Source organism: Falco biarmicus, chromosome 2 (genome assembly GCF_023638135.1).
Source record: "Falco biarmicus isolate bFalBia1 chromosome 2, bFalBia1.pri, whole genome shotgun sequence".
Classification (NCBI taxonomy): Eukaryota; Metazoa; Chordata; class Aves; order Falconiformes; family Falconidae; genus Falco; species Falco biarmicus.
In genome coordinates this window covers 96,714,464-96,730,515 of record NC_079289.1, presented here as the reverse complement: position 1 = coordinate 96,730,515, position 16,052 = coordinate 96,714,464, and the positions used below count along the sequence as shown (strand labels likewise).

The 16,052-nt window shown below is 46.3% G+C and overlaps 1 protein-coding gene across 2 annotated transcripts in view; it reads left to right on the top strand.

The window, feature by feature from the left end:
• Positions 1-13,577: 13,577 nt before the first annotated feature.
• SHROOM2 (shroom family member 2) overlaps positions 13,578-16,052 on the top strand; it is a 128,068-nt gene continuing 125,593 nt past the window's right edge. The window contains exon 1 of one of the 2 annotated variants that reach the window (XM_056328353.1): positions 13,578-14,389. In XM_056328353.1, coding sequence (XP_056184328.1) covers positions 14,171-14,389 — 219 coding nt within the window. In that variant the 5' untranslated portion in view covers positions 13,578-14,170. The remainder of the gene's footprint in view (positions 14,390-16,052) is intronic. The other variant, XM_056328352.1, reaches the window with a different exon arrangement.

Genomic DNA, 16,052 nt, shown 5'->3' with positions numbered 1-16,052 from the left:
GCCAAGGCAGGATCTCAATTAAACAAATGGTATAGCTTGAAGACAACCATTAGCACACATACAAGAAACATTAAAGAAACCCCTGGCATTGCAACTACAAAGGCATAAATACAACACTGCACAACACTGAAAATTCCAGTCCTGGTTTTGCATTTTGGCAACAGTGTCCTCAAGAATGAGAAAAATACTGTGCTTCTTGCGAGGAGAACAGGCATGTACTCCATAGGCACAGCTTTTAGAGATACCGCCTCACACTCTCCTTGGACCCAGGACATAATGTTTCAGTCCAGTCCATGTTCATCATTAAGATGAAACACTGGCTTGCCTGCCCCAAAGGGAAAGCAACAGGTTTACAAAAATGTGACAGCCATGCATCTCTGCTGTTAAGGAGTATGCTATTGCTTATGCTTGAGTGTGCAGTTACAGATACTTTAATCACTGTTTTAATTAAATCTGGGACTACAGCACTGGATTACAAAGGAGAAGGAAATTTATGGATACAGAGACAGGAGAATTTATTTTTATTTATGTGTACAGTTTAATGCATCACTGCCTGAATTTACAGCTCCCAATGAAGATCTTAGCTACCTTATAAATGTAAAAACCGTATTTTGTCAGTGGTTCATGATATCATAGTCTTTCACGCATTACCTGACATAACATTTCCCACACTGATGAAAGCTAGGTCTGTCTTCAAGCTAAATGGATGCAATAAAACCAGTTATGACCTCCCCAACAGAACCTGCAATATGTTCTTAAAGATCTTAACATACAAGTCTTCTATATGCTTAGAACTGTTTTTCATTTTATCCACACAGACTTCCAGCAATTAGATTTACTTTGGAAGAAACTATAAGTCCTTCCCATAATTATCAGTGCTAATCTTTAAAGATAATTTTAAACTAGCATTTAACTTAATGTATAACTGAAATGAATGGGGAAATTCACACCCCACTAGTGAAACTAGTCCAAGTTTCCTGTAAATTTAGGCAGGGACGTTGGAACAATAGTGATATTCAAAGTATCACATCTGTCATGATTATAACAGCTACAGACTCCGTTGAAAAGAATTGGAAGAAAAACAAAGGTATTCTTTCCCTCAGTGATTTGAGTATAATTATAGAGTTGTAAGTTATTAATTTACACTAAGGATGGTGAACATTAATTTAAAAGGATGAAAATGAATATACCTCCTTTGGGGGGAAAAAAATGTTTGAGTTCTTTTTGTTTTCTTTAAGAATGAAAACATAAATACATGAAATGAGCGTGCTTTCGAACAGCTCAACAATTGTGTATATGACTGATGCAATTCTGTTACACATATTTTATTGACTTCTTACATATCTTCTCCAGGGAAATGTTATCCTACATGACTTTTGTGAAAAAACATACACAAATTAGTTATCAAAACTGTGCCTATTATGCATTTAAATTAGTAAACAAGGTTTATATGGATGAGGTACAAAATAACTGAGTAGGAAAACACATCCATAAACTGGAGAAAACAATTTTTGCTTAGGGATTGGAAGAAAAAATGCCCAATTCTCTGTGCCAATGCTGAGAATATTACAGTCTTTGAACTTGCCTTAAGACAGATTTTGTGGCCACATTTCTGGACAAAATCCATCATTAATCATTGTCATTGTTAAATTAGTTCACAGAACAAAAAGATACCTCCCTTTCAGCATGCACATAGTAAAGAGACCTTGTCCCACACCCACACAGACTAGGAGGTACAGGTTGCATAGGAACTGACTGATGAAAAAGACTGTGAAAAAAAAATTATCCTCTCCACACACAGTAATACTGAAAATCGGAGCTTAATGTTTGTAAGTGTGTAGAGGGTATCCTGATCTACAAGATGTTGAAAATCTATCCTGTCCTCAGTGTCTTCCAAAGGTATCCTAGGCCCCACTACTTCTGCGTTCTCTTTTAGGGGTTATGTTAGTTGGTTCCCTCAGAAGAAATTAGGTGGGATACTCTTATATCCTTGCTATGATTGTTAGACTGTGGGATCTCGTTATATTACGTCTTCCACAACCCAGAAGTTATATTTTCAAAGCACATTAGCACTAGAAAATTACCTCACAACACCTCTATTCCCAGGCCAGTCTATGCAACCAAATCAAAATATACTACAGCACTAGTTTCACAGCTGTTACCATGCAAGAGCTCTCCAAGGCTCTGTTAATTAAACGGCTGAAAATGTCCGTGTACCATGGCCAGTTAGATGGCCCCACTGAACACTGAAACCAAGTACCAAAGAGAATTCTGATAAAGTGTGCAGTCCAGGTCCAATGCTCCCCTTTGAAAACCCATGAACATCACTGGGTTTCTTTCCAGTGGCTGCATGGCCAGCAGTCAGCCCTGCAGCACCTTGGAACTGGGTAAAGCTGCAACCTTCTTCTCCACAAAATGTTGTCTGGTCATTTCTGAAGAGAGTAGAAAGATCAAAAGTATGGCTTAGCTGGCTCAGGGAATCAAGAGGAAATGCAGTAATAACAACAGAAACATTGTAATGCAGGAAGCACTTAAGATCCACTCTTTTGACTTTTCCATTCTCCAGGACTTCTTTGCCATGACTCTTTGTCAGAGGTGGATTTCTGTGAGGGTGGCGAGACACTGGAACAGGTTGCCCAGAGAAGCTGTGGATGCCCCATCCCTGGAAGGCCAGGCTGGATGGGGCTTTGAGCAAGCTGGTCTAGTGGCAGGTGTCCCTGCCCCTGGCAGGGGGGTTGGAACTAGCTGATCTTTCAGGTCCCTTCCAACCCAAACCATTCTATGGTTCTATGACTTCTCAGTCCAGGGTGGACAAAGTAATGAGACTAACCCCTCAGTATCTGAAGTAGTTTACTGGATGTACCCTTCAGGTGAGCAACATAGTTACACTATACATTTATATTATAGCTTGGTTACCTCAGCTACTCCCATTAGTCAAATTCCTGGGAGCATGGCCCTAAGAAACTGATTGGTCCTAAAATTGCTTCAGAAAATGCAATGTTCTGACGGAAAACTCCTATGTACCTTTAATGCTCCATAATTCAGACTTTCAAAAGAAATCAGTCTTTGGGGCTCTAATAGGATCTATGTTATAACAGAAGATGAGCAATAATGTGCCCCTCCTCCACCCCCCCCCCACCCCCCCCCCGCTGTTTCTTCAGGATGTTGCTAACAACACTCCACTGACACGAGTACGCTTTACAAAAAATTCAGGCTAATGAAGATGTACCTCCCGCAGCCTTATCCTTTCTAAGTCCAACACAAGCCAGGAAAAGTTAATCTGAAAGTTGGCACTTTTTCTCATTTGTATGGCTCGGTAGGATTCCCACAAACATCCCATCAGCTGCTCACTCTTCTGCCTTGGTGTTGTGGTTTAACGCCAGCCTGCAACTAAGCACCACGCAGCCACTTGGTTGCTCCCCCCACCCCCCCACCCCCATCCCCCACCCCAAGGGATGGGGAGGAGACTTAGGGAAAAGGTAAAATTTGTGGGCTGAGATAATAATTTAATAATTAAAATAGAATAATAACAAGAAACAATAAATTAAATTAATCACAATAATAAAATCAATTGCAATGAGAAGGAGCGGGAGAAAGGAATAAAACCCAAAAGGGAAAAAAACAAGTGATGCACAATGCAATTGCTCGCCACCTGCTGATGGATGCCCAGCCAGACCCCAAGCAGTGATGGGCAGGCCCCGGTCAACTTCCCCCAGTTCATACACCAAGCATGATGTCCCACGGTATGGAATATCCCTCTGGCTAGTTTGGGTCACCTGTCCTGGCTGTGTCCCCTCCCAATTCCCCGTGCCCCTCCAGCCCTCTCGCTGGCAGGGCCCAAGGAACTTCAAAGTCCTTGACTTCGTAGAAACATCACCCAGCAACAACTGAAAACATCAGTGTCTTATCAATATTATTCTCGTACTAAATCCAAAACACAGCATTGCACCAGCTACTAAGAAGAAAATTAACTCTATCCCAGTCAAAACCAGAACTCTTGGTCTCTTGAGAGAGGAGACCACCCCTATATCTTTAGTATGAAGAGGCATAGCAGTCTACAGGAAGGTGGCATGCACAGAAAGAGCTTCTGCCCCCCTGGACTCCTGGGCATGCTCAAACCAGCCTTATTCAGCCCTCCTATCATCAAATTCATGTAATATCACAGGTCTGGCTCTGCTGGACCATAGCCTCTTGTGCATAGCTGATGCTTTAAGGCAAAGTGCTGTAGCACTGCAAAAAGGAACATTTACTTTGTGCTGCGTGCATGCTTACATGGACTCTCACAAGATGCTACATCCTATGAGCTCCACCTGGACACGGTTCATGTTCTGTGTAACCAAGCTGACAGTAGAAAGGTCATTTGTAATGAAGGAATTGTGTCTATTTATAGAACATGCTGAGAGATTTATTCATACATTGCTGATAGGCAGAAAAAGGAAGGTCTGTTTGGGGTTAGCTAGCAAATGAAGACAAAGTCCAAGTGAAAAATAACAGATTACAAGACTTTTGTCTGCTCTCATGCATACTCTGGCTTGCTGCTATTTATCTAGCCTTTTAAAAACCTTTACAGCATTCTCTGCAAAAAGAACATTTGAAACCTTCCTACCTTTGGCATTTACCTGGATCACCCCTGCTCTAGTGATCATCTTCATCAAGTACAGATTTTAGACGTAACGTGCTGTGAAATCAGAGTTTAAATGCATTAAAGACTGATTGTTAGCCTCTGAGGCTATGTCTCTCACGCAATTAAAACAGGTCAGTGCCTGGGTCTTGGCACATAAGGGCAAGTGGCAGAGCACAGTTTGTATAGAGAATGTTATCACGAATGTTTGTTAACAAAGAAGATGGACAATGAAAAACACTCCCTAAGGTACCATGATCAGAAATGCAGCAGCAAGAATAAATATTACAAATGATGCTTCACTGAAATGATGGACTTCACGAAGCAAAAATGTCCCAGGTTAATGAAGCTGCAACACACGTACATATGACCAGATACAGCTATATCTATATATATAGTGTGTGTATATATATCTATATATAAATATACAGCTGAACTCTCTTCCACAACTAAAAAAGGGTAGCTTCATCCATACTGCCTTGCATTAAGTCACGGGCCTACCCTATCCCCCGAACCCTGCCCGAGTGATGCCCAGTTAGCCTGCTGACAATGGAACAGTACAGACTGTTATGTACCAGCGCTTCAGCCTGTGTGCTCTCACTCTGCTTTTTGGGTTCTTTGTAAAGCGGTAGTCTGATATGTTGTAACACAATTTGACAAAGGGCCCTAATGCAGGAACTGGAAAAGGAACAAGTATACAGATACCAGAAAGACTATGGCCCAAGGCGCGACTTAACGTGTGCCTGAATTTGACTACCAGCTGAAAACCCCATCCCCAGGGAAAGCTGGTTACCTGCTCACCTCCTCTTGCTAGGCTGCATGTTGCCTTCTGACTCTGCAACCATACGAGGAGATGCTATTGCCCTTTTCTTTGACTTTTAACCTTGTTACCAGCAAAATCATGAAAATCATGAAAATTATAAATCCTGAAGTGGGCTACGGATTACAGGAGTCTGCACTGCACTGGACTCACCTCTTTTTCTCTGTCTACAGGTCTAAGAGGTCTCAAGATCTGAGCCAAGGATAGTATTGTCAGAAAATCATGATTCTTTTTTTTTCTCTTGGTCACTTGTAGCCACAGTATGTTCTGCGGTGCATGCTCTCACCCTCACAAAATTGCTCTAAGGTACAAAGCATATGTGAGGTTGTAAGTATACATAAGAATTGAACAAAGTTTGAATCAAAAATTTGGTGGGGATACAAATACCAGAGTATCATATGAAATGCTATTCTTTCACAAGTTTCAGTTTTATAAAAAGCCCTAAAGAGCACAGGCTTTTTTTTTTTTTTTCGTGGTGCTAAGGAACTGAAGAATTCAACATATATTTGAGTATTTATCTCAAAGGTGGAAAACTTCTAAGGGTTTCTCCAATGCTAATTATGTGTTTATGAAGCCTTATTTACAACACAGGAGAAACGAGACACACTTGGGAAAGGCTTTTAAAGTGCCTAAATCACACAGGAGACATCCTGCTGGAGTTTTTCAACATGCTGGTTTTCATTCTGGGAAAACAGATAATTTGTTGAAATCAAAGTGCTTTGCAGAAGAGCATGATTATGCTGAATCCATCAGAAGAAACACGGCAGGTCTCCAAAGGAAACCCTCCTGGTTCCCAGGTATGCCAGTATGTCTGTCTCTTGGGCTGCTGTCCAACCTGTTCCTCCAGGTTCTCAGGACTTTCAGACTCCACAATAAACTGTTAGCAGCTTGCCAAACTTTGAATTACTTGACAGAAAAGTCCTATGCACTTCTGCTACAGGAACTTCTTATCAATATTTAGTTGGTTTAGTCTTTGTGATGGTTATTTTCAAAGACACTAGTTTCAAATAAGAAGGAGCTGGAAGCCAGTGCTAGAAAGCTAAGATCTAATTGCTATTGATGAAATGTAGTGGGATGACTTGCATGACTGGAGGGCTTCAATCAATGGCTATAAACTGTTCAGAAGGGATGGGCAAGGAAGGGCGGGTTGCCCTCTATGTAAAAAAAAAAAAAAAAAAAAAAAAAAAAGATTAACAGCATAGAGCTTAGAAAAGCAGTAATAAACATGCTGAGGTAAAAATTAGGGCCAAACCAACAAAGGAAACTTCATGGTTAGTATTTACTACAGGCTGCCTGATCAAGGGGAGCCTGTTGACGAAGTGGTGTTACTTCAACTGCAGGAAGCATCATGCTCCCATCATCCTGCCAGGGGACTTCAGTCACCCTGACATCCACTGGAAAATCGCCACAGCAAGCTGTAAGCAGTCCAGGAGACGCTTGGAGTGTGTCGACGATGATCTCTTAATCTAGGTGATAGACAGTCCAGCCAGAAAGAAACGTTACTAGACCTGTTGCTTACCAACACTGATGAACTAATTGGACATGTCAAGACTGGTGGAAGTCCAGGCTGCAATGACCATGTCCTGGTGGGATTCACAGTCTTGAGGGATATGGGCCAGCTGAAGAGTAGAGTCAGGGTGCTGAATTTAAGGAAGTAACTTTCAGTTGTTTGAGAAATCAGTGTATGGCATCCCCTGGGAAACTGCCTTCAGGGGCAAAGAAGCTGAACAGAGCTGGCAGCTCTTTAAGTACATTTTTCTTAGAGCAAACCAGCTCTCAGTTCCCATGCGTTAAGAAAACAGGCAAGGAAGGAAGGAAGGAGGCTGGCATGGCTCATTAAGGACCTTCTGGTCAAACTAAAGTCTAAGAAGGAAATGCACAAGCAGTGGAACCAGGGACGTGTATCCTAGGAAGAATAGAAGGATGTTGTCTGCTTGTGTAGGGATGGGATTAGGAAAGCTAAGTCACAGAGGCATAGTTAGAGCTGAATTTGGAGAGAATGTGAAGAATAATTAGAAGACCTTCTGCAGGCATGTTGGCCAGAAAAGGAAGATGAAAGAAAATTTACATCTTCCGATAAGTAAGACAGGATAACTGTTGACAACTGACATGGAGAAGGCTGAGGTACTAAACAACTTTTTGGCCTTGGTTTTCAATGGTAATTTCTCTTCTCACATCTCTCAAGCCCCTGAAACTTGAAGCAGGGACATGGGGAATGAAGTCCCTCCATCATAGGAGAAGGTCAGCTTCGAGAACACCTGAGGAACCTGAACATATCTAAGTCATAGGTCATAGATCAAAAAATCATAAAAGTGACCTTAAAGATCATCTAGTTCCAAGCCCTCTGCCAGGGGCAGGGACACCTTCCACTAGACCAGGTTGCTCAAAGCCCCATCTGACCTGGCCTTAAACACTTCCAGGGATGGGGCATCCACAGCTTCTCTGGGCAACCTGTTCTAGTGCCTCACCACACTCACAGTAAAGAATTTCTTAATATCTAATAAAAATCTATGCACTTTCAGTTTAAAACTGCTACACCTCATTCTATCACTACACTCCCTGATAAAGAGTCCCACCTCATCTTTCCTGTAGGCCCTCTTTGAGTACTGGAAGGTCACTATAAGTTTTCCCTGGAGCCTTCTCTTCTCTAAACAACCACAACTCTCTCAGCCTGTCCTCACAGAGGAGGTGCTCCAGCCCACAACGCTTTTTTCTCTCAACTGGAGAGACATAAGTTTGATGAATGGACTGTTAGATTGATAAGGAAGTGGCTGTATGGCCACATCCAAAGACTTGCAGTCAATGACTCAATGTCCAAGTGGAAACCAGTAATGTGTGGTGTCCCTCAAGGCTCTGTACTGGGACCAGTACTATTTAATATGTTCATCAAAGGCATAGACAGTGGGATTTGAGTGCACCCTCAGTGAGTTTGCAGATGACACCAAGCTGAATGGCACAGTTAGTTCACTTGAGGGAGGGGATGCCATCCGGAGTGACCTTGACAGGCTTGAGAAGTGGAACTGTGTGCATCTCATTAAGTTCAACAAGGCCAAGTGCAAGGTCCTACAACTGGGTTGGGGCTATCCCCAGTATCAATAGAGAGTGATGAACGGATTGAGAGCAGCCCCACGGAGAAGAACTTGAGGATACTGGTGTACAAAAAATTGGACATAAGCCAGCAACGTGCACTTGCAGCCCAGGTGGCCAACCATATCCTGGGCTGGATAAACAGAAGTGTGCCCAGCAGGTCAAGGGAGGTGATTCACATCCTGTGCTCTCATAAGACTCTACCTGGAGTACTGCACTGACCTCCGGGGTTCCCAGCACAAGACAGACATGGACCTGTTAAAAGTGGGTCCAAAGGAGGCCCATGAAAATGATCAGAGGGCTGGAGCACCTCTCCTATGAAGAAAGGCTGAGAGAGTTGGGGTTGTTCAGCCTGGAGAAGAGAGGGCTCCAGGGAGACTTTCTTGCAGCCTTTTAATTCTTAAAGGAGGCTTACAAGAAAGATGGAGAGTCTTTTTACTAAGGCCTGTAGTCCTGTAGTGACAGGACAAGGGACAATGGTCTTGAATTGAAAGGGGGTAGATATAGATTGGACCTAAGGAAGAAATTTTTTACAATGAGGGTATGAGACACTGGAACAGGTTTCCCAGAAAAATTGTGGATGTCCCATCACTGGAAGTCTTCAAGGTCAGGTTAGATACGGTTTTGAGCAACCTGATCTAGTGAAAGATGTCCCTGCCCGTGCAACATTGGACTAGATGACTGTTAAAGGTCCCTTCCAACCCAAACCATTCCATGATTCCATGTTTCACTGTATGTTTTGCTAAATGTACCATAAACACGATTTAGGATTAACCTTTGCTCCACATACAACACGTGCATGCATGCCCTACAGATTTCAACAGCAATGTTACAGACCGCTGTGCCAGTGGAATTGAGGTCTACAGAGAGCTCTCTGGGGATAAGATGTGCAGGTCCATAATTCCTATCTTGTAATCCATTTTCCCCCTAAGTTCTGGCAGTATTCTCACTGGATTCACAGTATTCTCATAAAACTTTAGCCTTCAGAAAAGGGTTTTTTGAATCCGTTATGTCTTCACTGTAGAGATCACACTACGCATACATTGTTGTCTATCAATTCTTCCACCGCTGGCGACTAACATGATATTTCTTCAGCACCTATGGCAGCTAATGACATAGGAGAAGCTGCATTAGTACAATTATCAAATAGCTAGGTTATTTTGGCAAATGCCACTGAGGACATGTACCATTCCCTGGAGGCTGCAACCCCTGTAACTGAGCTGACAGAGCAGAACACCATGGATCAGCTGGGCTGTTTCATAGCCCAGCTTCCTAACTTAAATTGTTGATGAACCAGGGCATCAAATTTTTTTATTTCAAATGTCTGAGGCAGAGGTAATTTGTCTCCTCAACAACTGTGATGTTTGGTGGTTAGCTCCAGGAAAGGAGTGGTAACAAACAGTGGGAGGTTGTAAAAGCATAACTCACCTCAGTTCTTTGCTCTGTGACTGAGTCAGAAGCCTCTTCTTTCAGATTTCTCAGTTGCTGGGGAAAAAAAAAGACCAGCACAATGAATGTGCACAAGCCTGAGAGTAAAACACCCTATTCCAGAGTCATCCTGCAGGTATCCCGCGCAATTCAGTGCAGGATGTCTTAAGGAAAAGAGATGTGGTGTGTAGCCACAAAGGTGAAACAGGCTGTGCCTTAACAGCATGCTGTGCCTGAAACTGTTTAAACAAAATCCTGCCATAAAGGGATTTATTTACAGTGTTCGTCATCTCAACGAGCAAGTAGGGAACAGGTATGCAATCTGTGCAACAGAAAGAACAAAGGCCAAGTATATTCTGTAGAACAAAATTTCACTTTAAATTGTTAATTAAGCTTTGAGTGCCAAGGTAGGAAGACGGAGGAAGTACTATGGAAGGAGCCTGGTTTACAAGCAGAAAGCCTGTGTTGTTAGAGGGCAGGGACTCACAAGTGCGGGAACCACCCCTTCACAGTCTGACAGCTCCTCTGCATGGCAGGGGGAGGCATTTGGGCAGCTTTTGTGTATCACTGCAAACTGATAATATTAATGGCACATGTTATTGCAGAAGGGGACCTCTCTTGTACCACATTGGTCATAGACGCATCGTTTTCTGTCCTTACTGTAAAAAAGTCTGTTACTTCCTTTGATATATTTATGGCACCCTGATATATCTGGCATTTCTACCTTCTATTGCTAACTTCTGTATATTTGGGCAACATTTGACAAGTGAAACAAAAGGTAAAGGAGAAATCTGAGGATTTGGTCACTGAGGCTTTTGTTAGTCAAATACAGTTATCACTGGTTTTCTTATCACACAAATGAGAATAATATTTTAGAATACATTTATTAAATCCTTTGCTCTTCGCAACTATCTGAAACCTTATAAAGGATGGCAGAAGCTGTAGAAATTCAAGTAATAAAACCATCACAGTATTTTAAGAAGACCACGAGTACAAGTCTCCAGCTGGGTTCTGAACAAGCTTCAAAACCCACAGAGAAGGGGGATATAAAAGATGTGAAGAGAAATTTGACTGATAAGACAAAAGAGAATTCCTGTCTTGCTATGGCTTGTCAAACTTTTGAGATTTGAGCTACGAGGTATGGGGAACTTTACATACTGGTCTCTTAGTTTTCCATTGGTAATATTAAAGCAGAAAGAATTTATTCAAAGGAAAGAAGTCTGATTTCTGAATCATCAGCCACAGGTTGAGGATCTGCTTGACGACTGTGTCAGATGATCAGCATATAAGCAAGCATCGGCTAGGAAACGGTTCTTTACCAAGATCTCTCTTAGTTGGGAGTGTGAAAGCTTTCAGATACTCTATGCAACTGCTTTCCCATGAGCTACATGTCCACATCTTCCACTGATGTAATTACAGTAGCAGAGTTTGACAGTTTTCACTTGGCTTCCTTAACATAGATGCCAGTTCCTGGCTCTAGATATTCCAGCTTTAAAACCTCTGCTCAGATTTCTTCGTCATTCTTCAACACCAGATTTATAAGACCAAATCAAAAAAGCAGAACAGTAACTTAAACCTTCTATTTCTTATAAACAACAAAAAGTTCCAAGATGAAGAAGAATGGATGTTTGGAAGTTGAAAAAGAGGGGATACAGAGAAGACATTTTTTGAAGCATAATTTAATTTGCTCTTCTCACTAATGACATAAGCTATTTTATTTCCATTGCGTTTCAGTGTGCACACTTGGGGATACACTACAGTTCAAATTGTTATTCTGGATCTTTCTTAATTATTATCACACTTATGAAAAACAAAATTGTATACTGCAGCTCTTTAAAACTTCCACCTATAAATTACTGAGTGTACACTGCTGCGTAGACAGCCTGGTATGTGCTACACAAATATAACTGATGACTTTGTCTCAGATTCCAAGAACAACTGCAGACAGGACATGGAGAAAATGTATCTGTATTTTCCTTTACCTGTGTTGTAGGGTTTTTTTTCCTTGTTTTAATTATTTGTCTTACAATTAGCACTTGTCTATATGATAGAAAACAACTAGAGAAGAAATCTGACTGAAGACCTGCAAGTCATTGGAGGCCTTGAATAACTTGGTGCAACACATAGGTTTGGTATATGGTCTGGACACAGCAGGAGCCTCATAGAAGTATGTGTAAGTTTGGGTGCCCTCTCCATGGTTCCTTCTGTCCCTTAATCATGAGAGAACAACAACCACCAAAATCAAATATTTTTGCCCTTTCTATATGTCCACCAATCTGCTGCTGGGATTGATGACCTCAGATGCTCTCAGTCCTGAAACCAAAGTTTTCTTTAGGCATTAGAAGCAACGTACTGTGGGTAATGTTGAAAGCATTGTAGAAACAAATTGCTTGAGCGCAGTGCAGGAGAGTTTTCCAAGGAATAAACAAGCTAAAGCAGGAGGTAGAGGGTCAGACTACATAATCAGAATGATATAACAGCCACTTTCAGAAGCAAAACATGTAAACTGTCCCACACGTACAAGACCTTGGAATCCCACTGCATATACCAGGCACCTCCACGAGATGATTTGTCACACATCAAAGTGCCTTGAGGCTCATTAGTCTTTCAGAAACTAAAATGCAGATTTCCCCGTGTCTTACATCAAGCAGTACTTTACCTGCTTGGTAGTGTAAAGCAAAGGAGGATTGTATGCTGGTACTTGGGTGCTCCAAGCCAGGTTTTGTCCTGATTTAAACCACTGAAACCTCCTATAAAGCGATGTAATTAAGCAGACAGAATGAAGTCCAGCGCAAAATACGCATTTCGCTCCCAGCCGCACCACTAACTCAGTGAAAACTATCAGGCAACCCCAAACCCTGCATCTAATTTCCCATCCATAAAATAAGATTTGCCTGAAGATCAGCACTTCTAGCCCTGCCTCGTGCTCTTTTTTGAGTGTTTGCAACCGAACCCGTGTCTGGGATGGCCTGTGCCACACACCGCTCTCCGTTTTGGTTTTGGTTTTTTTGGTTTGTTTGGGTTTTTTCTTGCTGTAGGCTTCACCTGGCGTTGCCACCGCTCCGGCCCGCCACCCAGCCCGGCCCGGCCGCGGTTCCGTCCCCTGAGGCCTCCGGACACGCCGTGCCCCGGAGCGGGACGGGCGAGCGCTGCCCTCCCGGGGCAGGGGCCGGGCCCCGGCTCGCCCCCGGCTCGCCCCCGGAGGCCGCTAGAGTCCCGGCGGCACAGCGAGGCGGGCGGGCCGGGCACGGCACACGCTGGAGCCCCTCCCGCCCCACAGGTGGTGGAGACAGCACGGGGCGGGGGGGAACGGCCGGGAGAAAGCGCTTCCCTCGGCTCCCGCCATGGCTGCCCCCTGACGTGCTCTCGGCGCTGGCCCGTGTTCCTCCCACCCCGTCCCCGCACCGCTCCACCCGCCCCCTCCCTGCCGCCCTCCTCAAGCACGGCGGCCCGGCGGGAAGCGCTGCCCCTCCTCTCTCCACCACCCCCCGGCTGCCTGGCACCGCGAGGGCGGGGCGTCCCTGGCCGGGGGCAGGCCGCAGCCGCCTGCCCCTTCCCCCCGCTGCCGTGGGGCCGGCGCGGCGCGGCCGCCCTCCACCTGCTCGCCGCTTTTGTTTGAGGACCGGGGCTGAGGGGGAGGCGCGGCCGCCCCTGCGTGTGGCGGGGCGGAGGCAGTACGGCCCCGGGGTGACTCGGGGCTCACGGCCCCTCTCGCCGCCGCCTTTGTCTGGCAGCCGGTCCGGACTGCTCTCCTCTCCGCTCCTCCTCGCCCTGGGGATCACGCTTCGGCACTGCCCGCTTTTGGGGAGGGGCGAGCGGCTCCCCCGCTGGGGAAGCCCGCCGCGGAAGGCGAGTTTCGCCCTCTCTCGGGGCGAGGGGGAGGGAGGCGGGGGCGCCTCGCCTTGTCGCGCTGCTCCCGGCGTCCCGCGTTGCTCGGCGGCGTTTGCCCCGCCGCCAAGTTGCCACAAGTTGGAGCCGCCCCCCCGCCGCTGCCGCCGGGCTCTGGCCTCGGCGTGAGACAATACCGCGGGCTGCGGAGGAGGAGGGGGCGGGCGGGAGCAGCCCTCTCGCCGCCGATGGGGCCGGGCTGGAGGGCGCTGCGGGGCGGGTAGGTGGCTCCGCGGGCTGCCGCCGGCTGGCGCGCACCGGGGAGCGGCCGGCAGAGGCGGGCGAGCCCCGGCCGCGACGGGCGCCGCTGGCGGCGCGGGGGCTCCATGGAGGAGGTGGGGCTGCGGAGCGGGCGGGAGCGGCTGGCCGGCGGGGACCCGCGGCTCGGCGCCGTGCTGGTGGAGCCGGCGCCGGTGGTGGTGACGGTGGAGCAGCGGGCGGCGGAGGGCTACAAGCTGGTGGAGGTGCAGCTGACCGGCGGGGCTCCCTGGGGCTTCACCCTGAAAGGCGGACGAGAGCACGGGGAGCCCCTCATCATCACCAAGGTGAGAGGCGCCGCGGGGGCGGGGTGGTGGGTCCGGCCGGCTCCATTTTGGCGTGCCCGCGGCGGTGACAGCCCTGCGGTGGCGGCGAGCTCGCTCCGGCCGCGCCGCCTGCCCGCAGCCCGGGGCGCCCCGCGGGGCAGGGCGGCTGCGGCGGTGCCGCCGGCCCCAGCGCAGGTGCCGCCGGCCGGCTCCCTCACGGCGGTGCTGTGGAGGCCCCGGGGCGGCCGTGAGCGCCCGGGGAGCGGGTGCCGGTGGGTGCTGGGACACCCGCCGCCCGGTACGGGGCGCGTCCGAGCAGGTCTGGGGGCAACAGGTTGCTGGGCGCAGCCAGCCCCGCGGCTCCGAGCTGCCGCTGCTGCGCCCCCTGAGCGCGGCGCCGGTGCCCGGCGGGGGGACCCCGCTGCTGCCGGCGCAGCCCGGGACCCCGAGCCGGGCCGCTCCCGCCGCGGAGGGCTGCGGAGGCTGCAACTCCCGGCTCCGAGGCGGAGTTTTCTCCGGTGCTGTTGCACTTGCGAAGTCAAAATGATTAGGGTAACCTTTTGTATCTGCCTCCTCCTTTAAACAAAAGGGCTTGTTGCTGGTGACCAAATCGCTGGTCCGAAGACGGGGGGGAGGGGAGGGGGAGGCCTCTGGGTATATATGCACTTTCTGGTTGTCCCTTTTTTTTTTTTTTCCCTTCTCTCTTAATGCTTTTTTCTTGTTTTTTAACTGTCTTGTATACTCACAGCTTTCATCTCAGTGTATTGGACATGAGTTAAAGAAATACATCAGGTTTTCTAGAAACTGTTTTTCATCTGGGTGTGTTTTAACTTTGGAATCCTCATCCCCAGTAATTGTTGGGGTTTGCTGTTAAGACAGCTTTCTTGTTGCACAGTGAAAAGACGTTAAAATAGATCCATATGTAATTGGGAGAAAAAAATCCACATTAGCAAAGCACAATCTGCTCAGAATCTGTGGGAAAGATACATACGCTTTGTCTATAAGTCCTGTGGATTCTGCCTGTGCCCATTTTAGAAGTGCACAGAGAATGTCAGAGGTCAACGAGTCCTGTTTTATCCACAGCAGAAATTCTTCTAATCTTATTTTTCAGTTGATTTCATTGTGAGAGTTGTCTAGTTGGTTCCCTTCTTCCACCCTTGAAACAACTGCATTATGGACTTTCCAAGTTAGGACTTTTGAAACCATCTTTTCCTAAGATCTCTTCCCTGCTGCTGTTTTTCAAGAAACAACAGTCAGTGGCAGAAGATGTATATGCTGAAAAATTAGTCTGTCAGCCTCTTACCAGTACCCTGAATTACAGAATATCAAACCTGGGAGCATTTGAGGAAAAGAGAAAAGAGCTACTTGCTGTGTACGTACTAGCTATCAAGTGCCAAATCAAGCATTTTCAACTTTCTGGTGATGGCTAATAAGTGCTACATCTGAAGACTGATCAGTGATATTTATTCATAATGTTACCTAGGTATTAAGTAACTGGCTTAAGTATTCGTGGCATGAGGATGTGGCTGTGGTATGTGGAGAGAAGTGTCTGGCGATGGGAACCTTGTAAACTGGGTCTGTTGCAAGGAGTAATTAAGTGGAACCATGTCCTTGATACTGCCTGGAACTGTGCTGCTGTGTGGAAGTGAAATCTGTGTCTACAGGTGCTGACCTAGGAAGAAGA